Raw genomic sequence first — 27989 nt, forward strand, 5'->3', positions numbered from 1 at the left:
GCAGGAAACGCCGAGGCTTCCACCGCGGCGGTGGGGAGAAACAGAGCACCAAGCCCGCTTCTAGTTCCGGACCAAGCTCTTGGACTTGCCATTTTCCCATCCCTAAATTGTGGTCTCCTGGAGCAGTGTGAGCACGCACACTGCAGTGCAGCTTTTGCTTTTATTTAATCCCTCCATTGTGGGATAGGAGCTCCGACCGGCGTCCGGGGGCGGAACACTATCCAGCGGCTGTGAACTGTGGACTTCTTCGGAGCAACGGCCGTTTGGAATCAGGTGGGTTCTGGAGGTGGGCCCGCTGTTTCCCGTGTTCACCGAGCTGCAGAAGCCTACAGGTGTTTGCCGCATGTTCGTTACCAAGTGGACGGACCTGCCCTGTTCTCCGCCACCTGCTTTTTGTTTGGACGCTCGCATGTGAAGCTAAAGTTGCTGGAGTGGTCCTCGCAGGCTAGCTGGCTAATCCCAACTCTTTTGCACACAACTTCTAAAGCTTTGCTAACTTATACGGATCATTTTGTTAATTTAAACAAAACCCAAGCGCTGCAAGAAGCAACCGATTTTTCTTTTTCACTATGTACTTATCCACCTGTTATGCTGCCAAATATAGCATTAAAACGTACAGTTTAGTCGTATTCTTTTGCATACTTCGCTTTATTTTACTACAAATCACCCCGTGTTCAGTTTATGAATTCATGAATGCTGAATTATTCGTCAACCACAACATGCATAGATAGTGTGTGTGAATGGTGTTTGGGTTACAGGTGTCATCTCTCTCGAATTAAGTTGATATTTTTAACCGTTATTTCTTCATTCACTGTTACGATTATGAAGGATATGATGACTCACAGCAGCCTGTCAGCTCTCCCTGGTGAAGAGGGCTCTGCAAGGTGTCAAAATTCTGATCTAATAGTTAGGCTTGAGCAGTGATGTTTAACTACTTAACTGGCAATTACGGGTCAACCACTGCACCTGCCGACCCGTGTTCCAGTCCGACGTCTTGATGGTAGCCATTTCAGTCATTCTACTGTCCCAGATGTCCCTGGTCTTTCTGTCATTAACCTACAAACTTCTGTCGAGTGCGTTGCATAATGACGACAGGCTTCAGCAAGGTGTGTCTCCCGGCAGGTATGTCAGGAAGTCTGAGTCAACGGTCTGGTTTCAGAAGTGAGTAATTGTTGTGGTGGGGGTGTATGTCGGAAAGAAAGGGATCCACCGGTTTGTCGGGTTTCCACATCAATTTTCCCAGGAAAATCGTATCAAAGCTGTGTTTATTTTGTCATAGATGTTCTTCACAATGATTTATGAAGGGTAGCTTGTGTATCTTTTCAACATTAGTTCAGGTGCCTCACAAGCCACTGTCCCCTAAGCTCCCCAAATCTAGCTATGCCCTTCAAACTCCACCTGCTCCAAATGTCCGACACAAAGAATCCTTTGTTCCCACTGGGTGCTAAAGTCCACCTGAAACCATCATGGAGGCAAAATAAGTGGCCCCTCCCCATAGTTTAGTAGGTAGAGAATACAGCTTTACGACAGCAAATTCATTGACTGAACTTGCAGTGACAATGACACGCTTGACAAAACGTCAACCGACGGGAAAATAAAAATCTCTGGAACAGCAAACATCATTTTTGGCTTGGACAGTGGCTTTGTGTTCAGTTCTGTTAACTGTTAACTTGACTTTTGGTTCACCTCTCCCACTGGCTGCACATTATCAAACAGTTTCAACATCAAGTCTCTGTAGTCTGGTGAGATGACGTGACAGGAAGTTTGCTCGGTGTGTCATTTAATCGTGAAGCATTTGTACCGGAGCTTTTGCTCACTGCAGGTTTCAGTAGGTTTGCCACATTGCATGACTGCTTGTTATTGGGACTACATTTTTGTCTCACTTCAGCTGGACTCAGAATTGATGATTCGGTTGTTCTAGTATTCTATTGCATGTGTAGTCTAACATTCTAACAAAGAAGTTGAACATAAAGGTCATTATAGTTATAATTTCTGTAGCTGCAGCCAATGAGCAGGCCTAACTCTTACGTGTTGCTTTCTAGTTTTCTATTCCACAGTATTTTGAGGACATTTGTTTTGCGCAGAATCAACGCAGTGGACATAAATCTCCTTGAGATAATGTACTCTATGACCAAAGTGTCTTCAAGCGCTCCATTACATGCTACTTCTCTCAGATTTCAGTGAGCAAACTGCTGTGAAAAGCTGTTTAGATGGAAAAATGTAGGATGCAGTTCATGACAACTAATTTGTGCAAATATTATAAAAATTTCGGTGCCAACTCTGAAACGTACTCTTGCAGGACAGACAAACCAACGTAGCCTTTTCAAGTTCACACATTGTCTGTTAACAACTCTTTTTCAACAGAAGTTTGAACCCAGGTTTCTTGAGTTATTCACTGTATACAATTGCCTGTCACAATTCAATTGTTTATGGAATGAATTGCATTCATAGTAATCTCCCACTTCTTTCTAATGCACATGTTGACTGTGCCTCAGTAATTCAACCACTCATCAACTCTTTCTGTCTCATCCAATCATTGTTCCATCAGACAAAAGTCAGCACAAATTCTCTTAAGGACAGACTCGGTGTTCCTTGTGGTTAAGTGGAAAATATGCGCACATATTGGGTTTGGGAAAGCTGCAGAAACGAGTTGGAAAATGTGTATTGAATATCAGCAGAATGTTATCCATCTTTTTTATTCCAGTCAAATCAGCAGGAATCAGTCTCCTGGGAGCAGTAATTTAAATTTTAATGGTCCTGACTGTGGCGGATTCTGTCACTTTAGGGTTCAGCAAGAAGCTTCTTCTCACATGGAGAAACTTTGTATGATAGAATGTCTCCCCGAATTAAAGTATACCTTCACTATTCTTTCATTTCTGCACTCCTGAATTAAAATAAAGTGATGATAAAGTTCAGAGTTCACCTCGCTTATTTGTGTTTCGGAGCTAATCTCAAGATATTTATGATTTTAAATTTGATCAGCTGTATGTCATATCCTTTGGGCTTTTACAAGGCAACAATTTTTTTATTCTTTTCCTGAGTAAAACTATCAAAACAAGTGGGCGTCATCATCTTGTTTAGAGCTTTGTAATGCTGGGTCTCAGTGAATATAAAAAATGTTTTTTTTGTTGTCATCTTATTTCGATTGCCATTTGCTAACTGCAATACACAACTTCTGGTCAACTTGTGGAACTGGTGTCAAACCACTGCCTCTTATAAACAGTTAGAGGAGTGGAAAATTGGGTTTTATACTTGACTTGTAGACCGAAATTAACCTCTCCAGAGTTTTGCTGTTTGCAATTTTTGATTAAAGTTACTTTTAAAGAGTAATGACTCAACTTTGTCTTGTATGACATTATTGCACGTATTGTATGTACACTGGACATTTAAAAAACAAAATACTATGGTGCTGAAAGTCAAAAATGTAATCTCCATTTATGTGGACAGGAGGGACTTAAAAGGTTAAAAAGTCAGACAGTTGGATCTCACTGTGATCAATTAAAGAACATGTATGTAGTGGCGACCGAGATCACTTTTGTTATCATTAAGAATGGTATGTCCAAAAACTAATCCAATTGGTATTAAAAAAACACAGGTAGTTAGGTATAGGTTAGACACAATGAATGATCTTGAATCAGGGATGTTTCTGTTATAAATAGTCTGGTACTGTTTATTCACTGTTGGGAAACTGATACGCTCCAGAGGCGGGAATCATCAGACACCTCTGGGACCGAAACTCTGTCTCAGAGGTTCAGAGTTCCCTGGGTGTTCTGCCGATATATTCGCTATCCTCACCAGAGAAACCTGTCTTTGCTGGGGTTGAACTTGCGCTACAGTAGTGTGTGTGCACACAGTATTTCAAAGATCCACGTCCTGTCTAAGTGGGGTCATAAAAAAGGGAATCTTTCTAGGTTTGGTATAAAATTGACACTACACTTTGCAATAAGGCACCACTGCTTAATTTTGGTTCACGAGGGGACATATGCACACGCTACTATGACCCCTGAATACATTCATACAATTGGTGTTTATTTTAAACGGTATCTCATAAATAAGATTAAATTAAGAATTTTCCATTATTTTGTTAATATTCGAGTTCACACCAGGATTTTTTTTCCTTGGCGTTGGCGTTGGCGTCACGCGAAATGTGTCAGCATTTGACAGTGACGGTCGGCTGAGCATTGTACATCCTTTACGGTTCTCCTTGACAGATGGCTGAAATTGAGAGTTACACTTAACCTACATGTCAATACAAACAGCAGAAAAGCGGCTCCTGTGATGGGAAAACCTCAAAATAGGGGGTATCCAGTGTGGGGAGCCCCTTCACTGCGTCAGCATCATTTCACCGTTTATATATTCTTTGGTTTATCTACTGTTGTTCTGTTTCTGTCACACTACAGAAATTTGTTCAAAATAGTCAAGCCTGTTCAAAAAGAAGTGCATCACTAGTGACGAATGAGGTGTTTGCAGATAATATTCACAACACTCTATGCACATACAGTATGTAATTTGACAACATTGCACTTCAGTCTTTATCATTGTTGCCTAGTTGTCCCTTGTTTTGTTCCCCAGAAATGTGGTAATTCACTTGTAACATTCAAATCAGACTTTTGCAAGTTGCAACAATTGTTTTGTACTTCCTTTTAGACTTCACGGTGCACGCTTTAAATTATACTCCATCACTGTTCCACTGAATTTGTCTTTGGACTTGTTTTGCTGTCATCAATGTGTTGCTTGGGAAGTTTAAGTGGAATTGTAGCTATTTAAACAAAGCCTATTCCGAGTTGTCCCGTTTTCTGATTACAGGAAAGGGGGACGAAGTAGGAGATATGCTATCCCCTGGTCACACCCAAAACAGATAAGATCTCTGTTTAGTTTAGGAGAGGGCATCTTTGTCACGTCGGACAGAATGCGATTTTGTTTTTACATGATCATGGTTGAGATATCATGTTTAATGGCTTCAGTTTTTATGTAGTTTAAAGGTTGAAGAGCTGTTGTCTCCCTGTATTCCCCTCAGGAATAAAAGCTGGTATAAACCAATCCCAGATGCAAAGTTGCAGGACAGGTTCTGCTTCACCTGATGCCGGTCTGCATGTGCTTTATTTATTTAACCATCTGTTTTTTTTTGGCAACCTGTGTACGTAAACTTGTTAAGGGGTTATTGTGATCAGACGACTCTCGGAGAAGGAAGCTGGTTATCTTCTCTGCTTGTCATTGTCTTGGGACAAGTGCTGGCATAGCTGCTGATTGCATAAGTCCATAAGTGGAATGTTTTAGATGCCAGGCATTTCCTGGCCACTCATTCTTATTTCGTGGCACTGTCACAGGGAGATATGGTGGATCTGCTGGTTGAGCAGAAGGTTGGAAGCCATCTGTGTTCTCTGCTGATAGCAACTCTGGAATCGTGTTTTAAAACAAATGAACGACGAGTAATAACCACAGATGATTTATATGCTTCAGTGAGATTACTATAGCAACAGGTCCCCTCAAACAGTCCTTTGCTTTGCTCAGCTGTTATTTTATGCCTACCAATTTGGGATAGGTTCCATATGTAGGAAATGTGTGTAATAAATCAAGTTTTTATGATCACATTTTAGAGCCACTCCTGTTTTCTTCAAACTTGAATGTTGAAATGATCTCAATCCAGTTAGAACCTTAACGTTAAATGAGTAAACTGTATGGTAAACAAGTTGGTTTTGGCGTTATGTCTTGCAGTGTTTGCTTATATCGCATGGTTTGTGTCTGCTGAGTGACTTGGTGAGGGTTTTCTGAGAGTTGCTTGGTTGTTGAGTCAGGCAGCTTCAATGATGGAGTGATTGGTTGCAGCAGTTTCCCTGAATATTTTGCATATTTAACGTCAGTCCAGTCAAATCCAAACTACCGCAATGCTGGTGACGGTGACCCACTTATTGCCACAATATTATCGACTGATTTGTTGTTGCATCTGTTATTGACAATTTTGGTGGAAACACTTTGTCACATGACTGTCCTGCCGCCAATTGGCCTTTATTTCACACCTATAATAATTAAGCTAGGTGGAAACAAGAAAGCAGATGGGAAAGTTTTAACTTTTTCCAAACTGGTGATAATAAAAACGTTCAGTTCTTCAGTTTCTTCCTGCATTTTTCCGCTCACCGAAAACCGCCATCATCATGTCCACCTCTATGATGCGTTACGTCTTATCCACTTGTTTCGATGACTCCACTTCATTTTAATAAGTTTGATCATTTGAGATTTGCATCTTTATAAAGAGATTTTCCTCAAGGCATCACGACACTCATTTAAGCTGTTGCGAAACACCACTATCATCTCCATCTAGCAGAAATTGAGTTAAATCAACTTATTTGGTTTTAAAATATCTAGTAGCAATTGGTAAAGTAGTACTAATCAATAACAAAAAGCATGTGCATTAAATAATTATCATTGCTATGGCTCATATTTTCTTTGGTCTTTGTAGTTACAGTTTTCAGTTCAGTGTGAATTTTCTGTTCCATCACCAAGAATTGACGTTTATGGTGAGGAGAAACTCTCTATTATTCACGAAATGATGATGGGATTTGTAAACTGTCACATGCACTTGCCTGCAAAGTCCCCATTGGGATGAGGACCTCTGTCCTGAGTTTTACCATGCACATGGTCTTTTCTATTGTTTTTGTTGATTTGTAGTTATATGTGACTCAGAATAGCAAATGGACCACTGTCAGTCTTTTCTAATGTCTATATTTCCAAGCCTCCCTGCTGCTGGCAGCATGTACAGAAGGATGTAGAAAACGGAATAAGCTGTTTAGAAGGTTAGCGTTGTAGTCTCCCTTGATGTCCTGTTTACATTGGTTCCGTCCACTGTAATAAAACAGGTACACACATTTTTTTTTCTGTTGTACTTTTGTTCTCCTGTCTAACTCAAAATAAAACTGTACACAGTTTCAGAATACATACTATTCTGTGTCGCACAGTCCAACCAGTCAAACATATTTCCAGCACTAATATCAAAGGAGAAATGTTGAAGTGTTTTAATGGCACTACTGTGTTTTAATGTAGTACTAAAAAAATGGAAGCCTTTGTAAACTAGAATGCCAGCAATTTAGTTCCTTCACTGGATCTGGTGAGTCGGGCATAAGAAAGTATTTAATATTTATCCTGAATGACTCAGCTGAATTTGGTGACCACGTTGAACAGTGGGATGACTGAGCTGTCTTCTCAGAGGAGACAGAGCCTCAGCAAACGTTCAGCACGGGTGAATTAGTCACCAGTGACTTCATAAGTAGGTCACACTGGTTCTGAACGTGTCCCGAGCTGTGTGACTATTTATCCGAGGTAAATACAGTGCGAGACCTTGTCATGCTGATGAGCTCACCGCAGATTGTATACTGTGAGAGCAGGCATGTGGAGAATGTTTGCTGTGGTCTCCACCGTAAGTAGACAGCTGACCTGTGAAAAGTCAGGTTGAAATCGAGTTAAGGAAGAGGGCTTGAGCTACAGGGCAGAAACTGACTCTGCTGCTGTGTGTCATTGTTCTGATAGAACCTGACACTTACTGATACGTCATCCTTCATGAGAACTCCCTAACCCCTATGGAACTTCTCATCATAGATGTGGAATTTGATTGGAAAGATATGAATTCCTAATTGGCTAATCTTCCAGTGTAAAGGGGGGCATGATGGCACGATAACATTCAGTCCCACTAGATAATCTCTTTCATAATATAATGAAGACTGAGTGAAATGTAGAGCCGAAAATATTGTATATTTGTGATTAAACATAGCAAATATTATGAAGCCACATACAATGAAAATGCTTCTGTACTGTGATGCTCCAACCACAGAAAGGATGCCAATCTCATTAAAGTCATTAAAGTCTCTTACCGTAATCCTTAATTGAACTATTCAATGAATGCCTTCAAAAGATGTCCTTATATCCATTGTAATATTTGTTGATGCAACTGAACTTGGACAAACTTCTCTTGGTGTGCCAGCCTCATGATTACATGCTATTTTTGCTCAACGTGGCGTCAAACGGGAGTAGACAAACTTGCTGCGCTCAACCTACAGTCCATCAGCTGTCCTTGTGTGAACTCTAAATGAAACGCAGCATGGTCACTTAACCAGTCTCGGCAACTGAAGCGGCACACTCCCTGTTCACTCCTAGTCATTCTGGGATGTTGCCATGACACAGCCAACAAGCTGTTAACCACAAACAAGTGATAAAAGTCAGGGCTGGCTTCTTCTTGAGGACTGCAGTGTTGACATAGAATGTAGCAAGAAGGCAAAAGCTCAAATGGAGATTGATTTATCGCTGTGTGTGGACCTGTCTTGCTATTAATGAAAATGGTGCAGAGTGACAAGATGGATTTTGTGCAGTAGATGCAATGGTCATTTTACGGCCCGTGGTTGAGATGAATTGCTTGTCCAGAAATAAATCTTGGCGATGCCAAATGAGCTGGTAATTATTCTGTAGTTTCTTTGAAAGGCCATAACTAATCTGATGAGACAGACTTGTAGGATTAGGCTGTGTGGACGTGCACCTGACTGGCTTCTTGTGCTTGCTGGGCCAAGGCTTCCATCTCAGTAGGACATGACTGTTTTCACATCTCCACATGTGAGGGCTGTCGTGCTTGGTGTCATCAGCAGATTCCTCTCAGATCACTTGGAAGGATTCATGTTTACGAAGCGGGACCTCCCACTCTGCCTATGTTAGTGGAGCGTGAGGCTTTGAATTTCTACTTCAGTGATTCCTGTGGCACACTTGGATTCTCCAGCCTGGAGTTGGGTTTTCCTTTCTCACAGTACGAGCGATGACGCTCACCTACTGCAGTTGATCTGTGTTGGCTCCTTTTGACGTCTCTCGCCCCGTAAATACCAGCCTGAGGGTGCGAGTGTGATGAAGTTAAATACCTTCACATGAATTCATCCGCTCAGAGTAGAGCACTCTAGTTTATTCATTCATTGAAAAAATAATATTGCCCGCATCTTCTTTTTCCGGTCTTCATTTGAAGTGTTCAAGTATTCACTTGTTAAATGCAGTATATATATATATATATATATATATATATATATATATAAGTTGCCATTATCCTCAGAATCACTGATTTATTGTCATTTTTGCTGACGGAAATTCATCAAGACACCTTCTGTTGTCATTACAGTGTTTGAGAAACAAATGATAATACCACTAACCGTCACCAAGACTGCAAGTTCTACCAAATATCTGGAGCAAGTTTTCATCTACTAATCCTTGGTCCAGCGACAGAATCACGTGGAACTGTTATTTTGATGCTTTGCATCAGTCAACAACAAAAAAAAATACACGGCTTTCCATATGGTCTGGGAAAAAAAAGCCATGCTAGAAGAAAAGAACTTGCTAAGCTCCTTCACGTGGTGTGAGAGTTCAAGCTCAGAGCAACATCAAGACCCTGTAAGCCTTGATTCTCTGTGTTCTGTCTGGTCTGTGGACTTTGGTCTTTTGGCTGGTTCACTATAGTTGGCCACACCTGGATTTTAGTGTTTGCAGAAGCTATTCATTACAGACTATTGTGAGTGAAATAGGTTGGAGGTAATTTTGTGAAAAGGTCTTTGGGTTTGAAGGCCATGGCTGCTGAAGCAGTGGCTATCCAAGGCTGTACAAGCTGGTGACCCGGTCTCTGTGTTCCTGCACAAGGGGAAGAGTATGTTGACAGTCTCAATGACCTGCTGTCGCCTCGTATCTCTGGAAATGTTATTAGCCTGTTTGAATAGTGCAACGTTACTCATGACTTCACAAGTATGATAGTTTTACCTCAGCATTGTTCAGACTTATAAACTGTATTCTTTGGCACCGTTTCAGCTACTAGAAGATCAAAGAACTCAGCCATGTATTTGAACGTGGGATTAAATTGGCAAAGCAGGTCTGATCCTTGTAGGGCCATCTTGTAACATACTGGTACTGCGGCGACAGACCAAAGTGCCTTGATGGGTCGGCTGCTTGCTGAGCAACCCTAACACAATGGGAGGCATGTGATGGTGATGTTATGGCTGATCATGGATTAAGCAGATTTATGAGAGGCACACCGGGGACACGGTCTACAGATGACAATTATTTTGAAGAATTTCTCTAACATGGTCATTCTGAGCTGAATAGAATTGGATGGTTTTTGTGCCCAGCTCTTAACCGAGTTGAAGAAATTTAAATTAAAAACTGCTGTATATAAATTGCTGAATTATGGTCCAATATGTTGCTCTATATACTGTTACTCATGTTTGAATGGTAGCGGTTTGAGTGGATTTGAATTGCCCTTTTCATAAGCGATAATTCTAGTTCATTAAAGCTTAAGAGGGGAAGGGTACTTGAGTTTTTTTTTTTTTTTCAATCAGCTAAACTATCATGCCGTCCTTATCACCATCCTCACACCATCAATTGAATTAAATTCCTGTTATTTTCATGAACCAATAACTTTCTATCTGAACTTAAGGTTTCGTGGTCTTGATTTTGTCACAGTCATGGCAGGCTATGATCTTTGGATTGATCCTCGTCTCTGTGGTCTTGACTACAAGTATATTGAGTAGTGATTGATGCAAATTTGTCGGTGGGATCAAAATATTAACCTTCTGTCACTCTCTTGATCACAAAATTATATATGCTAGTTCTTAAATGTCTATCTAGTACAAGACAAAAAGAGGCTTGCTTTAGCAGTTTGCTTTTTGTGACTGCTTCTCTTTTGCCACACTTTGCGGCTCCACGGGCAACTGAAAAGAACTTGGTTGTAAAAACATTAATGACTCTAAAGTTTTTACAGCCACCAACAAACGGTCTCAGTGTGTACTACCACCCAAGTAGACTTAACTTTTTGTAAAGTTGTTGCAGTAGCTTCATAAAGTTAGTATGTGAATTTGATTTATTTGATACTTTTTCCTCTTACAGTATAATGGAAAATTTCGATGTATTCAGTATTTTAAACTGAACACTTATTTGACTCATGTTGGACACAAAGTTGGTACCTTTTGTTTCAATTTCTCTTTTGTTTTTGCCTTTATTGCAGCGTGCTTTGGTGGGCCTCCAGGCTCCACGCTGGTGCTGAGACAGGATGAAGAGGTTCAGAAGACACGGCCACGAGTCCCACAGAGATCGACTAAAACAAGACCTCTTCCAGTTTAACAAGGTAAGTGATTTAAGCGTTTATACTTGTGCGTTTTATATGATGGAAAGACATCTGAAAAACCATGACTAAGCTGCTTGTGCAGTGCAACTGCTATACTGTATCACCAATGGAAAGACACTTCTTTGTATGTTCATACTTAACGCTCTGTCATTAATGTTATCAGGCGACTTTCATCTACAGGTTAATATTTGAGCCTCCCCCGTTGATCTTGATGGATTTAAAAGAAGGATAAATGTGTATCTAAGTCACGACTGTAATCCTTGACTTTGTTAAGTACAATGGACATTTATATCTATTTTTTGTCTGTTTTTTGTAACCCATGGTGACAGTTCCTTTTTTAAATTCCCCAAATTGAAAACTGGATTCCCTGCATTCAATTGTGGTCATTTTGCAGTTGTTGAACCTGCGCCTCTAGATCTGGATTCCAATTATCCCAAACAGAATAAACTCTTGTGTTGACAGAACAAGAGGCTTAGCTCTCTGGTTTCAAGTAGTCTTTATCCCTTTGTCATGGCTCCTCTGTCCTCTGTTCTCCAGACTGTGGAACATGGATTCCCCCACCAGCCCAGTGCTCTGGGGTACAGCCCAACTCTGCAACTCCTGGCTATTGGTACTCGTTCTGGGGCCATCAAACTGTATCCTTTCTCAAGCGCACGTTGTGTTAAATAAACTCAGCGTCATGTTTGAACACGAGGTCACTAATTAATTCCTGTGATGACGCTTACGTTCTCTGCCGTTCACATAAACACCTGCTTCAGGTATTTGGTTTTCCCACACTGTTGCTCAACACTCCTTTCAGTTGTGTGCATGTGTGCACGTTTGCCTTCATCACAAGGCCTTCGGCTCAATGGCTACTTTTACGCCCCTCCGTTCATGTAGAAACACCCAGGTCTTGTCAAAAATGCAGCTTCACGAGTCAAGAATTTGCACTCAAAACAAATAAAATTTGTTACAATGGATGGATAAATGGACTTCTTTTATGGGTCCCAAGCTGAAAAATTACTTAGAATCAGTGAAGACTTGAGAAAATCTGAACTTAAAAACTACTAAATGTCCTATAGGCAAAGATTATTCACATCTTTCTTAAATTAACTCTTCCACTCCAGAGTTGGCATCAGGATTGCTTGAAACATAATGTCACTGAAATTCAATGACAAAAGGCATTATAATTTTGTATTTAAAGGAGTCAGTGTTATTTCTTTTATGTTGAATTGAAGCGTGTGTTCACATCAATTAGCATTGGAATTATAAGTGTTTTTTTCCCTGTGAGGCATTATTATACCGCTTGTTATTATACAAGAATTATACATGATCCATAATTCTTCTCGACCGGAATAAGGTGGTTTGCTCTCTCCAGGTCGGTGGAGAGTTCTTGCCCCAAGTGGTGGAGTTTAAGTATCTCGGGGTCCTGTTCTCGAGTGAGGGAAAAGGGGAGCGTGAGCTCGATAGACGGGTTGGTGCAGCGGCAGCAGTGATGCGGTTGCTGTATCGGACCGCCGTTGTGAAGACGGAGCTGAGTCACAAGACGAAGCTCTCGATTTACCGATCGGTCTACGTTCCCACCCTCACCTATGGTCACAAGCTTTGGGTAATGACCGAAAGGATGAGATCGCGGATACAAGCGGCTGAGATGAGTTTCCTCCGCAGGGTGGCTGGGCGCACCCTTAGAGATAGGGTGAGGAGTTCGGTCATCCGGGAGGAGCTCGGGGTGGAGCCGCTGCTCCTCCACATCGAGAGGAACCAGTTGAGGTGGCTCGGGCATCTGATCCGGATGCCCCCTGGACTCCTCCCTGGGGAGGTGCTCCGGGCATGTCCTACCGGGAGGAGACCCCGGGGAAGACCCAGGACTCGCTGGAGAGATGATGTCTCAGTTCTGGCCTGGGAACGCCTCGGGATCCCCCGGGAGGAGCTGAAGGAGATTTGTGCGGACCGGGAAGTTTGGGCTTCCCTGCTCCGAATGCTGCCTCCGCGACCCGACCCCGGATAAGCGGTAGTAGAAGAAGATGAGGAAGATATACATGATCTGACAATCTTAAAAAAAAAAGTCTAGTTTCCCTGTTTAATATTTCAACTAAACCAAATGAAAAACTAATCAAAATAATTCTGGCTGAAGAACATCAGGTAGCTTCCTAGAACCAAATCATTTTGTGAGAATTTGACACAATGGTTTCGACATCTTCTACCGATCAAAGTGCAGATTTCAGGAGTCAAATTTCTTAATATAGTCTTCAGTCTTGTTATGGACAGCTCTACAGGCATTCATTGAAAGTTTGCTGCTAAACTGTTAGCCACATGCTAAACATTGTGCTTTACTGATGGTGTGATGCTGTGCACCAGGTTACGTTGGAAGTGGGAGCTGGGAATTACTACACAGCTGAGTCTGGCGTGTTCCAGTTATCCAGGTCGGAAAACAAGATAGCAGTGTCCACAGAAACTATTGTCACGCTTGCCTTTTCTCTGTGCATTTAATTGATTCAAAACTTCTGTTTTTCTGTTTTCATTCGGGGAAGGCATTTTTCCTTGTGTACTCGAGATGGTGAAGATTCTTCAACTTCGAAATCCTACACCATGTGGCTGAAGTGTGTATTTCCGAGTTCCAAGCACATCTGGAATGAAGCAATACACAGAAAGATGCAAACCTTCCCTTCACAGCCTCTGTCAGGAAAAGATCTAGTGGAGAAGTCTTTCCATGAAGTCAGTCAGCACAGTGGTGGAGCTGTTTATCCTGGGTGGCGCATCAGTGATCCCATGATCCTTTGTGTGAGTTGCACAAACACACTCGGTCCTGTTGACATCAATAGGACTAAGTTTTGTCGATGCAACATCTTGGTTAGGCTTGTTTCTAAAGCAAAGTGACTCCTTAATGCACCATCATCAATCTTACTCTTTCTAGAATATGTTAAGGTGACGTTTCATCCTATTATCACTGCAGATAGCTTGTTGTTATCGTCCACAAACTACAAAATGATGCTTGAAATGTAAATGTTGTAAATGACACCTTGACCACTGGTCAGTTATGGAGCCCCTGGTGTGGAGTTCATGGGTCTACATGATGAGAACGCTGCTGTCACTCAAGTGCACTTCCTCCCTCACCAGGTGGGTTGAAATGTGGTAAAATAAACAACAAAAAAACGTACTTAGTCTTACTTTGTCTTGTTCTTCAGGTTGAACTGGTGACTCTGCTGGACGACAACAGTTTGCACATGTGGACTTTGAGAGCCCATAAAGGTCTTTCTGAGCTGTTGGAAATAGGACGCTTCACTCTCACGGGACCGCCTGGGTATTGAACACACTCTAATGATCTAACTGAGCTAGACTTGTTGAATAAAGGCAATACAGTCTTGATACTGGTGTTGCACCAAACTGGATGCTTATATGTGCTTCATTTAATCGATGGCCGCCTGCTGTTATATGAGCTGCAATGATCTCTGTTGTCTTTCAGTGCCCCTCCAAGTGTGACCAGAGTGACAGCAGTGCTCGCCCACTCTTCCGGAGAGCTGCTGCTGCTGGGGACAGAAGGTGGACACGTGTTTATAGTTGAAGTGCCAGGGTTTAGAGAACTGGAGGAAAGGAACATCAGTCTCGACCAGGTGGCCAACAGGTGGGCTCGTCTGTTAGGGTTGTGCAGTGGCTTGAGTTTGGATTGAAATGACCGTCATACATACATATATTAAAAAGAAAAGTCATGTTTTGATGCACATGCATACATTAACTAGTAACTCAACACAAAAAAACTAACTGTGGTAAAATCCTTATTTTAATGTTTCATGAAAATTGCAGAATCAATTGAATACTCAATTGATAAATGAATATGTCTACTACATGTAGAGGTTCTAATTTATAGTATTTTCTTCCAAAACGTTACGCTTTCCTCAATCTCTATCAAAATGATAAAAACAAAATAATAATTAAACGTGAAGCGTAATGTATGGTCAGTTTAGTGTGACAGAAAGTGGGTTAAAAATGGAATTCAAGCTGTCTCTTGTAAGTCTTTCCATCAGGTTTGGATGACGGCTTCAGAAGCATATAGGAACTTGAGTTCCAGCGAACCTTCTGTAGACCATATGTACGTTTAATGATGGTTGCTATGTTTTCTTGATTCAGTTCAGCAGTGCTTAACTCCAGTTGATGCTCATAACCTGGTTGTCTCTACTGAGTGAATACTGTACAAATATACAATATAGTCAAAAACATCACATAGAAAGAAGAATAGTTCTTCATTAAAATATTTCAGTATTGCAACATTATTCTGGCGTGTACAGTCAGTATTCACCGTGATACTTTTTTTTTTTTTTTTTTTTTTTTAAGTTTAACCTTTAACGTCCTGTTCGTCCACACAATGTTGTAAACATCAATCAGAGTTGACTGTCTGGTTTGACTACTACCTTTGTCATGACTGTTCACTAGCTTTTGTTTTTGGAACATTATTGTTACAAGGTTACAGGTGTGTGTCTGACCTAGTTACTAGACCAAGACTCGTTGGAAGTTATTAAGTGGTCAGTATTTTAAGGGTTAAAGAGAGAATGTTAGGCTCTTAACAATAGGTGATTTCTACTGTGTAGTCTAGTTGGCCCTGACCTTTTATTATTGTAATTGTCTTTTAGGATGTTTGTTTCAGACAAATGAGGTCGCAAAAGGTGACAAAGTGGGCTTCTGATGCAAGTGAAAAGTTTGTTGGAGAGGTTCGTCTTTCTGAAGGCAGCAGTTAGTAGAGGTGGTATCCAGGTTGTGAACAGTGCCTCTGGCCCAGTTGCAGGTGTTGTAAATGTCCGACAGAGGTCAGTTGCTGTGACATCCTGACCCTCAGGATCTTTCTCGTCTGCCTGAGAACAGCTCCTGTATCACACAAAGATGTCATGGGGAACTTCTGAGGAAGGTTGGCAGCAGGTCAAGGTGACCTTCCTCAGTGAACTTCAAAAGTACAGACACTGCTGTTTCTTATTTGGTGTCAGTCCTCCATGTGAGGTCCTGAAACATGTTTCTTAGCAGGAACCTAAGGTCACTGACCCTCTCTACGGTGTTTATTGTGTGATGAGTGGCCTGGCAAAATGACATCCCCACTGTTCTTCTTTTGCTGTACTTTTGCTCCTCTGCAAGCAGCATCTAATGTTCTGTACTAAGGCGCCGTGGCTGAGGATAATTTAGCAAACAAAATAGCTGTGGTTCAATCTTTGGCTGCGCAACTTTGCCAGACTGTCCTCAAGTCAATCTCAGAACCCCAATTTTTCCTATTGGGAAGTATAGAGAAGACATTCCTTCTGTTATAATGCTGTCTTTCAGTTGGTGTTTTCATGAAATATGTTTTACTGTTGCGCTAAGCATGAAAAGCACTTCTGAAACTCTGTACTGATACACCTCCTGCGCACATAGACCCTGCCAAAAAATCAATACTGACATTCTTGCTTCTTTCACGAGTCACTGATAACACTTGCCTGAAGGCTTTGTCATTCATGGCATTCCAAGCATTTTCCAGCTTGAGCTACGTCACTGATGATGTAGAAAGACAAGTGTCGGCAATAGCTATGGAAATGGTATTTTAGTACATGTATAGAAGATGTTAAAGATTGCACGTTTGTGGTTTGTACACTGAACAGAGAAAAACTACCTTGAATTCCGGACTATAGAGCGCACTGGAATATTAGCCGCCCCCACTAAATTTAAGAAGGAAAATAGATTTTGTTCATACTTCAGCCACACCGGTCTATGAGCTGCAGGTGCAGTGGTGCTGTCTGTGCCGTAGAAAGGTCAGCGGTGCACCCGGTTTAAAAATGCATGTGGGTCACTTTTTAAAAACGGGGGTGTTGCATCAAGACTGACTGATGAAACAACAACTCGGCAATGTTCTGAACATGAATCATGAACTTGTCACATCTTTTATTTACATTAAAGTGCTCAAAATGTTTCTGTTTTCGCCCACGTGTCTGAAATTCTGACACCACACGGTCTCATCTGCTGCTTCTCGTGGAAGACGCAGGCGAAAATATTTTGAGTGCTCAATGTTCAATAAAATGCCTGGGTTTTCATCGGTGACTAGGCTGCATGACTATTTTTAGCTTGTAAAAATCCATTTCATCATCGTACAAGATGCCAGGTCCAGACTGCATAAAAAAGTAGTGGGTTATAGTCCGGAAATTAGGGTAATCTTTATTTAAGTAATGTAAAAGCCAAAGTATACTGTGTCTGAAGAGTTAATACACTTGGTAATGGAATGAAAACAAGAATGGAATTGAATTGGACACTTATTATTATTTTTTTTGTTACATGTGCCTTTTCCGCACAACACCTCTGCATTTACAATGTGTTTTGGTTCTGACTCGGGTAACTATTTCCAAATGTTTCCATAGATGCTTCATTTCTTCCACCTTCCGGTGTTTACCCTCCACACTTGTCTCCTGCAGTGTACCAGACGACTACATCGGGCGCAGGAATCTGGAGCACGTGGAAGCCCTACAGGAGAACCCAGTCAATGCAAACCAGGTGGTTATTGGTTATGGACGAGGCCTGACGGTCATCTGGGATTTGGAGAAACGCTGTGCCCTCCAGCACATCCCTGCCACTCAAGTAAGACTGTCAACTTTTGTAAAATTAACCCTTGTTTTTCAACTTCATTCTCAATGTGTTTCTTTAAATCAGCAACTGGAGAGTGTGTGGTGGACAGAAGACGGCTCCTACATTCTGAGTTCACACAGCGATGGCAGCTACTGTCGATGGATGGTAGGTGAGGAAGACGAGAACGAAGAGGAGGAGAAGTCTGACATTCCATATGGTGAGAATGACCAAGGCCCTGCTGCATGACTTTTAGGCTGCTAATGCTCATGAGTCATCTCCTCTCATCACAGGACATTTCCCCTGCAAAGCCATTTCTAAGATAGTTCAGCTTCCGACAGAAGCAGGGTAAGGATCTCTCGTGACATGATTCAAGTCAAATATGTTGGTTTAGTATTTTATTTCATGAGAAATGCCTCTATTTATCTAGGCCGCCGTTCCTCCTGTTCAGCGGGGGAATGCCGAGAGCTAGCTACGGAGACAGGCACTGCATCACTGTCATCCACGGTAAAACCCACGTTGCTCTGGACTTCACCTCCAGGATCATTGACTTCTTCGTCATCAAAGATGGACCAAAGCACACAGGCAGGCAGCGCTAATAACTAACCAACTGAATGAGATGGACAGTGTGATGATCAGGTTTGTTGTTTCCTCAGGAGATCCCACCGCGCTGGTGGTTCTAGTAGAGGAAGAGCTTGTGGTGATTGACTTGCAGACGGAAGGCTGGCCCGTCATCCAAACCCCATACTTGGTGCCACTGCACAGCTCCCCCATCACCTGCTCGCACCATGTATCTGCCATCCCTCTTAAGCTGTGGGAGAGGGTCCTGGCTGCTGGAGAGCTGCAGAACACACACTACTCCAAGAAGGTATCCCCCTCTCCTTGGAGTCTGCTGGCAGCTCAAATTAGGCTTAACCTTTATTGAGCTTCTGCTTTGGTTTTTGTGCAGCCTTGGCCCATCACAGGAGGGAGCAACATGGCCCCGGACCCTCCTCAGAGAGACCTCCTGCTCACTGGGTCAGGTTCTTTTCTGGGGCAACTTTTAACTTGCATATGTGTTTTCATGTGCATGTTTGACCTTTTAATAGTTGAAATATTTGACAGAAATAATCAAAATCATGCATGCTTCTTACATTATTAAGTATAATAGCAACAATATTTTCAGAATGAAATAAAGATAATTTTATGTATTTTGGAATATAATTCCCTCACAGTGTTGCTGAGGAAAATATGAATTAAATATGAATTCCTGGATGTCCGTAAGTGGTTATGCTCTCAGAACTACTTTACTGAGGTCATTTCTTGTCTTAGTCATTGACTACAGTACCTTTTAATTTGTAGGAACTATAGAAGTTTTTTTCCATGCAGTGATTCACTATGCATTATCTCAATACAATATTGAAAAAGTGTTCTGCACTTAAAGCTTGAGTGTGAGTCACTACATTCCACCCCACATTTTTTCTGTTATTGTTCTGCAAGTGAGTGAACACAACTACCTTGTGTTGTCCCATTGACCTCATTGCTGTCACTGATAGTTTTAAGGTATCAAATTACATGGTTAAAATCAATGCTGGGATAAAATTGGACGAACATATGTCACCAGATGAGGTGATGGGTGATTTAAGTCTGTGCTGTTTTCTCGTCTATGTCTTTGTTTTCTGCACTTTTCTCATTTGTCCTTGGCTGTTTGCAGGCATGAAGATGGATCCGTGCGCTTCTGGGACGCATCAGGGGTTTGTTTGTATCCAATGTACAAGTTAGGCACAGCTGGAGTCTTTCTCACAGACAGTGACCCCAACGACAACATGAATCAGGGCACAGAGGGGGAGTGGCCACCGTTCAGAAAGGTTTGTCCTTTTGTTATCAGTTCACTCATATCAAGTAAGGGGACATCAACCCCGATTTATTCTGCATGTTGCTGTCAGTAAAACTACATTGCCACGAATGTATTTTTTCCAAGTGGGTTTAGTGACCTTGTTGTAAGAGGCTTGTGTAAGATCAGATGTTAATACAGCAGTTATTGAGAAATCCCCGGATTTGTCTCATAATGATGCTTAACAGTGCGATGACATCATCAGTCTCTGTGTGCACCTATACTACTGCTAAAATACGTTTCGGCTGAATAAACAGACATGGAAAACATGACAGCAAGAATAACGGCTGTCTAAACCTTATGTGGTTGCAGAAGCCAAGATCGAGCTTTGAATGCTTGAATTTACTGTCAAGAATTTGGTTTTATTGTGGTGGTAATATTGACTAAAGAAGCCTCGTGACTCATAACTGTGTTAGTTTGGAAGCCCTTAAGTGAGATCTGTTGTTTGGACAGTGAGATCATTGGTGTTTTCCATTGGAGAATTAGTTTGCCGTAGGCACCTTTTATTCCCAGTAAAAAACAGTCCAGCTGTTTTTTTTGTTACTATGCAGTTTTTCTAATCCATTATTTCACTGCTAATTTTTTCAAAAGCCATTTAAACTTGTATGAAGACTCCAGTTGCCTTATGTTGTTTCTTCTATTCATTTTCCATTTTTTATATCTTAAAAGTGAAGAGTATATTTGATCATGTTTCATTTTTTACAGTAACACCCCATTATTTTTCATTTTGTTTTTCTATATTTATGTCTAGATAATGACTATAAAAATGTATCTCTGTTTATTGTTTTGGAAAAAAAAATTGTCCTGACTTATTTTATTTGTTAATATCGACCATCATTAACATCGTCCATCATTAACAAAATATTCTGCATTAAAGCATTTCCATTTGCGTTTTTCTCTTGCCCATATTCGTCTTGTCGCACAATGAATATTTACCTGGATTTTATAGTAATGGTTGCCCCTGTGGAAATATAAGTGCCCACGCCTGCTCTAGATATTCATCGTTCTCATTAACAAATGAAAAAAATGCAACTGCCCATTTGTCTCAGTGTAATATTTTTAAAATCCTGTTGCCATGGCTTTACCTTGTTGTCTCCACAGGTGGGTTGCTATGACCCATACAGTGATGACCCGAGACTTGGCATTCAGAAGATCCACCTTTGTAAATATAGCGGTTATCTGACGGTAGCAGGCACGGCAGGACAGGTGAGAGCTGTGTTGAATTGTCAACTGACCTTTAACACACAGGAACAAGCTTTCCTAACAATTTCTTGTCAGCCTCTTAGTTTGAAAGGTTTCATTTTTGTGTTTTCCGTGTCCAGATTTTGGTGCTGGAGTTAAATGATGAAGCAGCAGAGCAGACAGTTGAAGCCAAGGTTGTGGATTTGCTACAGGGCCAAGAGGGTTTCCGCTGGAAGGTACTGGCTGGTGTTACAATTTTCAGCTTCAGGAATGGCATTTTTTAGTACCTATCCTTCAGAATAGTTTGTTTCGTGGCTTTAAACAGAAGCGTCTCCAGGCCTGACAGATGATGTTTTTCAGGGCCACACTCGTCTGGATGTGCGAGAAGAGCCTGTGCTTTTTCCTGCCGGCTTCCAGCCTTTCACTCTTGTGCAGTGCCAGCCTCCTGCAGTGGTCACTGCCCTCACGCTTCACTCTGAGTGGAAGCTGGTAGCTTTCGGCACCAGCCACGGCTTCGGCGTCTTCGATTATCAACAGAGGAACAACGTTCTCATCAAGTACGACAAACCCTAGTTCTGCCTCCAAATATCCCAAGCTTTGGTTAGGTGTGTGGGTGTGTGCGCGTGTGTGCTTGAAGGCTTTCGTTTTATTTGCGTTTCTCTCCTTGACGCTACTACCACCTGCTGCCCGTCTGAGCACATTGCACTTGGAATATATTTAACACCTATTGTATATGTGAGAACCATGTAGGGCAGAGTATCAAAATCACAGTTTGGGTAAAAGTGAGTTTCTAATATGTAGAGTAGTAGTTCTCTTTGAAACTAAATAAGGCACATCTGAGCTACTAGGAAAGAGTCGCAGTTACACTATGTCTTTATTCGGTACTGCAGTTGCTTCATTTTTTTCTTCATTTATCTTTCATGTTTATGTTCTAACTTTATATCCTACCATGCAGGTGCACCCTAAACCCCAACGACCAAATGGCCATGGAAGGTCCTCTGTCGAGGGTCAAGAGTATCAAGAAATCCCTGCGACAGTCATTCCGGAGAATCCGACGCAGCAGAGTGTCGCTGAGGAAGCATCATGTCAACAACGCTGCCAAGGTATGTTAGCTCCATCTTGATGGAGAAAAGCTTTTGAGGGTCTGAGCAGTTGTGAACCTCTGTGAAGCTCCAGGAGGCAAATGCTCGTCTAGAAGCTGAGCTGGCAGAGATGGAACTCGCCCCAGTCCAGAGGAAGATCGAGGCCCGCTCCTCAGACGACTCTTTCACTGGACTTGTACGGACTCTTTACTTCGCCGACACATTTCTCTCTGACAGTGAGTTTCATTCAGAATATATAATGGTTTCTGGTCCCTTGAATTTGAAGTCAAGCCTGTCCATGTTGGAAGCTTCCATTTCGTCTTACAATGCTTCTCATTTTCAGGCTCTCACAACACACCGTCCCTCTGGGCGGGTACGAACGGCGGTTGTGTGTACGCGTACATGCTCCGGCTGCCTCCTGTGGAGCTGAGAGCCGACGAGCCGGTCACCGCACATTCGGGTGAGATTCGTCGTGATGCTGTCAAATTTTTCTTCTGTGATGTTTGTGGCTTTTAAGCCTTTCCCTCTCGTAGCTAAGGAAATCCAGCTGATGCACCGCGCTCCAGTGGTCGGCATTGTGGTGTTAGATGGGCACGGGTCCCCTCTCCCTGAACCTTTGGAGGTGGCCCACGACTTGGCCCGCTCCCCAGACATGCAGGGCTCCCACCACCTGCTCGTTGTATCTGAGGAACAGTTCAAGGTGGGAGCAGCAAATCCACAACATAAATGATTGTAATTTCCCATTAGTTGTTCACCCTGACTGCTATTCAAGTGTGTCTTTACTCCGTTACTAATTCCAATGAAGTTCTCATAGGCATCTTGCTAACTGGAAATGATACCTGAGATTAACTTTGTCCAGACTTGAAAGTCAGTATAATATTGTTGAGACAGCTGCTATGTCTTTTCAGCAGATTTTCATTTGTCTTGCTTGTCACAAAACATGAGTCAGAAATCATCCAGCCGTTGAAAAAGGGGATATGACGTGCCTCACGTCACTGGTACTGAGCTAGTGTTTCGCAATGGCTTTGTCTGTTGGATTTCAAAATCCCCTTCATTTGGCTGGCGGGGAGGGATTGAGGGAAGTTAACGGTGTGTCGTGGATTCAAGGTGATTTGGTCTCTGGGTTCCTGTCTTCAATAAAACCATCCGACAAAGTACTGATAATGCAGCAGCACATTAACGTTTCTAGACTATCCTGTGTCTTGGACAAGTTGGACTCCATGACTCCAACATCCAGTTGTTGCCACATGTCACGAGAGAAAAAAAAAACCCTGTATACCCCAGTTAGCAAGCAGAGCTTTTGTTTAAATTAATTTCGTTCATTTTTGGGTTAAATTCATGTTTGTATTTTATTTGAAACAAGTCCAAACTTTCTTTAATCTTATCTCCCATTTATTTATTTAGTACAAACTAACAACTAAAATAAAATTTTGTATATAGCAAGCAAAATATCGACAGACATATATAGACGATTAATATTTAAACAATGATGATGATGCAATGAGAAGGGAGAAATATGAACTGCACAACTGAGGCCAGTGAGCAAAAGAGGTCAAAACGATGAGTTGGTGCTTCATAGTTTTTGAGGTGTTGCTCCTTGTGTTTCATTATGCAGCGATGCTTGTCAATCTGTTTCACCCATCACCAGTGATTGCTGCCATGTGTGAATGACTTCACTCATTTACTGTCTGGCTAACCTGCTGTATCTATATGTGTGTGTCTATGTGGTTTCAGGTCTTCACCCTGCCAAAGATCAGTGCTAAGATGAAGCTGAAGCTCACAGCGGTGGATGGCTCCAGAGTGCGGCGGGTGGGCGTGGCCTGGTTCGGCAGCAGTCGCTCGGAAGACTATGGGGAGAGTGGCCTGGTGGTTCTGACCAATCAGGGCGACGTCCATGTGGTGTCGCTGCCGGGAGTGAAGATGCAGGTTCAGTATCCGTGCATACGCCGGGAGGATGTCAGCGGCATCGCCTCCTGTGTGTTCACCAAACAAGGCCAGGGTAGGAACCAATCCAGAGACAAACACTGAGGGTCTGTGTTAGCTGTAGTCACCTGGACTCCTCTCTCTGCCCCCCCCCCCAGGCTTCTACCTGATCTCTCCATCAGAGTTCGAGCGTTTCTCGCTATCCACTCGCTTCATGGTGGAGCCTCGTTGTCTGGTGGAGGTTCCTCTTGTGTCCGGTTCCTCTCTACGAGGCAGACACCCACTGAACTCTACTTCATCTTCGAACAGGTTCATGCAGCTATATTCATGTGTCACATTAGCCCTCAGTACCGTTTATCTCACCTTCTTTTCATCCTCCAGAGGTGAGCTCCCGGAAGGTGACGATCCAGGTAAGGCTTCCTCCACGCTTCCTGAAACTGCATGTTGGCTGTGCGAATGCAAACATTGATTCACTGTGCTTGTGCTGGTTTGCTTCACCCGCCTGCTTCCGCGCCCTCACGCCTCCTCCATGTTTGTGACTGATTCCATCTGCTGCCTGTCTTCCAGAGAGCGCAGCTAGACGTGTTATGGAGCATGCTTTGCTGAATGATGAGAGTGAGTACTGGTGTACCAGTCGAGTGGCTGAAAACTTGAGTTATTATTTAATCCAGAAAAAAGCCTTAATTTATACAAATCACAACTTTTTTTTCTTTCGGATTTATTTATTTAGTCGAGACTGTGTAACATGAATCTTAATTGTACCTTTAAAAAATATCAAAATATCAACAGGGATTTGTTATAAACAAAAAACACACAGCATTTTACTCTATAATGAATGCCACTTCTTGATGTAAGGCCGAAGTTACGAATTTTCTATCAAAAGTTTTGGAGTTAAAAAACCTTGGGTTTTTTTTATTTGTTCAATATAAATGTCATAAACTCGAGGGTTAGATTAAGACAACAATAAAACCTCTATTTTACCATTTATTGTGAAATCACTGAACAAATGACATCAGACTATGCTGTAAAATGTCTTCAAACTCACATATACATATTTCAGTAAAAAACGAAACTCGTACGCAACCATTTTCAGCAACTGCGGTAGGAGACACTGCTTGAAGCTCTGAAGAAAAGAAAAGGCTGCTCATAGAATTGTGAGTCGCTGTGATCATACAACAAAGCGACAAAGCTAGCCGTAGCGTTGTGTCAGACACTGAGCTGGAAGTCAGTCCACTGGAAGACATTGAGTTTGTCGGCGGTGTCAGCGATAATGGCCAAAATAGGTTTACTGAAATTAATTAAACAGTAAAAGAAAAACATCAGTAAAAAGAAAATGTATGCAAAAATGTTTACTTTTGTGAGTCTTTCAAATTTAATTTAGTTTTCTTATTATTTCGCAAATTTCTATGTCCTATAGTTAAGCGCACAACACATTAATGTAGTGTATATTAATACAACACATGGCGGATAGTTGTTTGAAATGTGCTGCTCTGTGTTCATTTCAAAATGTCCTGCATCTTTCTGCTCCCATCATCAGCTGGTTGTCCATCTGTACACCTGCCCATCATTTACTCATACAGAGCTTCAGTCACACCAGTAGTGTTTGCTGTAATCACATGGTGTTTTGTTTTAATGTCTGTGATTTTAGCTGAAATATAAAATGCTTAAAAAAAGAGAATGAATGTGATGTGATCACGTCTTAAACCAGGTTGAGAACTCCTGATGTTTGTGTTGCAGAAGTACTTCAGGAGATCCAGAAGTCTCTAGAAGGTGACCATACGTGAGTTCCCCACTTTCTTTTTCCCTTGGATGTGGGAGGTGCTGAGAGGATAGCAAGCTTGTTTGGAACGTGATGTAAAGCAGCAGCTAAAGACTCTTATTTACCAGAGTGTGATGCCACCATCTGCCTGACTAATGAAAACCTACTGGCGTTCTGAGCTGATGATGAGCACCACGATGTGATCCATGCTGATTGTTTTTATTGCAGGTCTTATGTGGAAAACAATGTGAAGAATTCTGTAGCTTGATCAACGCGGCTGTAAACGCGAGGTGAGTGTTGGCTAGCGACGAATTGTCAAACACTATTTTGAACCATCAGGAACAGAACAGGTTTGAATTATTTTTTGCATCACAAACAAACAAAAATACAAAATAAAACTGAGAGGAACTGAAATCAAACCTTAGGATTTAGTTGTGACCATAAGGTGCTCTAGTTTAGTTATAGTTTTCAAGTAGTATTTTCTTAATTGTAGATTTTTATTTCTTCAGGACATCTGGAGGATATGAACTAGATTTTTGCTTCAGTGTCTTCTCAAACTCACTGTTGGAGCTGAGCGCAGTACACACATTGGTAAAGCAATGAGAGAGCGCAAGCCTCTGCCAAGCAGTTAACTAAGCAGCTGATGTGTGAAAATGAAGCTACCTGTAATTTCAAAAGTAAATTTCATGACACATTGTCAGCATTAGCATTACATGTTGCCGTTGAAAGAACAAGTACAGGAAGCTGAAGCTGAGCTTGTCTGTCCTCAGGTGACAGGACGTAGCAGAGCTGCAGCAGTGCCCCCATCGCCTGCCTGCCACAGTGACCACTACTGACCCCTCCTTTCCCCCCGACTGACCTGTCCCCTCCGCTCCCCTCCTCACTCGCAGTGAAGCTGAAGGAAGAGACACCACCTGTGCCTAAAACGTCACACACACACACCTGCCAGCATCACGCCAGAAAATATCTTTGTTTTGTCAAGAAATTCATAAAGCTTTAAAGCTCTTTGTTGCCATGAGCGAGTAAAAAGATGAGTTTTTTTTTTTTTTTTAATCCTAATGGAACATAGTCTCAATTTTCTAATTTATTTTATTCAATTTCATGGTTTTATTCTGTTTTACCGTTTGTTTGTTTTTAGCACCAGCAGCAAACATTGATTCTAATTTATTCATTTCTGTTTTGATGTGTGACTTGGTGTGGAAATCATCCCTTTTACTCAGCTGGTGGCGTCAAAGAGCTTCAGTCCACACTACTGACTTGGAAATGTCGTCAGTAAATATTCAACTGTAGCTGCGCAGGTTAAAAAAAAAAAAAGGTTGTTCAAAGCAAGTTTTTAATGTGAGCAGTCAGACAGGCGCCTCCCTCCCGTCCACTCATGCTGATGCACACTTTGCAATGCTGTAATGTGTTTTTTTGTTTTTCCAGGGGTAAATTTTTCTTTTGGGCTTTTTTTAATTTGAATTATTTTTCATGTACAATGTCTTTCTTTTCTACACAAGCGATGTATATTGTAATTTAGGAGTGTAATGTAGTGAAATGTTTTAATATATACAGTGACTGGGCGTGTACCTGTGGGCCTGTTCTACTTGGGGTTGGCTGCTACTGAGGAAATATTTTGGTACGGTCTCAGATTACTGGCTGTTTTAGAATCTGACTAGAATATATTTTTGTAGCAAACTGATTCAGAACCCTAATTTTTATATATGTATATGTAATGTCACACTACACTTCTTTTGTGGATGATTAATACATGTTTTCCCAAGATGCTTCACGTCTCTTTTTCTTGTTGCATAGATGAGGTTAACCCAAGTAAATGGAACTTTTTTTCTTTTTTGTCTGCCATTCTACTGGCCTCATTCCTACCTCATGTAGTTTAAGGATTATTTCAGTCAAGTTTTAGTAATGCTATAGGTGTGGTTTCATCATTCAACTCCCCGCATTGTTTTTGATACCTACAGGTAAACTTAATTTTTCCTTCTTGTATTTGGTAGTGATTTTTTTTAAACCATTTTATGTTTACGAATACTTTTATTTTAATCTGTAACCGATGTAGTATGGATTTGCGCTTTCTTTTTAAGAATTTGGTCCTGGTTAAATCTTATTTTTATTACAGCATTTGTTGGTATATACATTTTTTTTTTTTGTAATTTCTACCCCTTCCTTCAGCTTTCAGTCAAGTTGGTATTTGAGAGAACAATAAAATGGACCGAAAAAATAACTTGATGCAACCAGTACAGGTAGGACAACGAAACAAAAATTTTATTTTTCTCCCCCATCAGTAATGTAGCTCAGCAGAGAAGCTGTAAGGTCAGCAGGTGCACTCCTCATTGGTGACTCTGTGCCCTGTATATATATGATGGCTCCAAGCATAACGTTGCGTTTAAGCTTCTAAATGTGTTTTTACTGGTTCAAGAGTTAAGAGTGAAGCTGAAATACTCTTTAGTTGGGGGCTTGTAAATGCGATGAACCCAACTGCCTTCATAAAATCAATCA

General features: G+C 41.6%; 1 protein-coding gene across 1 annotated transcript; it reads left to right on the top strand.

The window, feature by feature from the left end:
• llgl2 (LLGL scribble cell polarity complex component 2) lies at nucleotides 1–27311 on the top strand. The gene is made up of 27 exons (XM_053865893.1): nucleotides 1–273; nucleotides 11012–11131; nucleotides 11669–11766; nucleotides 14146–14227; nucleotides 14296–14411; nucleotides 14574–14732; nucleotides 17530–17692; nucleotides 17765–17897; nucleotides 17971–18025; nucleotides 18108–18262; nucleotides 18334–18545; nucleotides 18627–18694; nucleotides 19371–19524; nucleotides 20652–20756; nucleotides 20873–20968; nucleotides 21093–21289; nucleotides 21688–21835; nucleotides 21903–22050; nucleotides 22158–22274; nucleotides 22348–22514; nucleotides 23549–23813; nucleotides 23896–24046; nucleotides 24119–24147; nucleotides 24305–24352; nucleotides 25475–25517; nucleotides 25725–25786; nucleotides 26267–27311. The coding sequence occupies exons 2-26, from the start codon at nucleotides 11057–11059 to the stop codon at nucleotides 25762–25764; spliced, it is 3024 nt and encodes a 1007-aa protein (XP_053721868.1). The 5' UTR covers nucleotides 1–273; nucleotides 11012–11056; the 3' UTR covers nucleotides 25765–25786; nucleotides 26267–27311.
• Nucleotides 27312–27989: the final 678 nt, after the last annotated feature.

Source organism: Synchiropus splendidus, chromosome 5 (genome assembly GCF_027744825.2).
Source record: "Synchiropus splendidus isolate RoL2022-P1 chromosome 5, RoL_Sspl_1.0, whole genome shotgun sequence".
NCBI lineage: Eukaryota > Metazoa > Chordata > Actinopteri > Syngnathiformes > Callionymidae > Synchiropus > Synchiropus splendidus.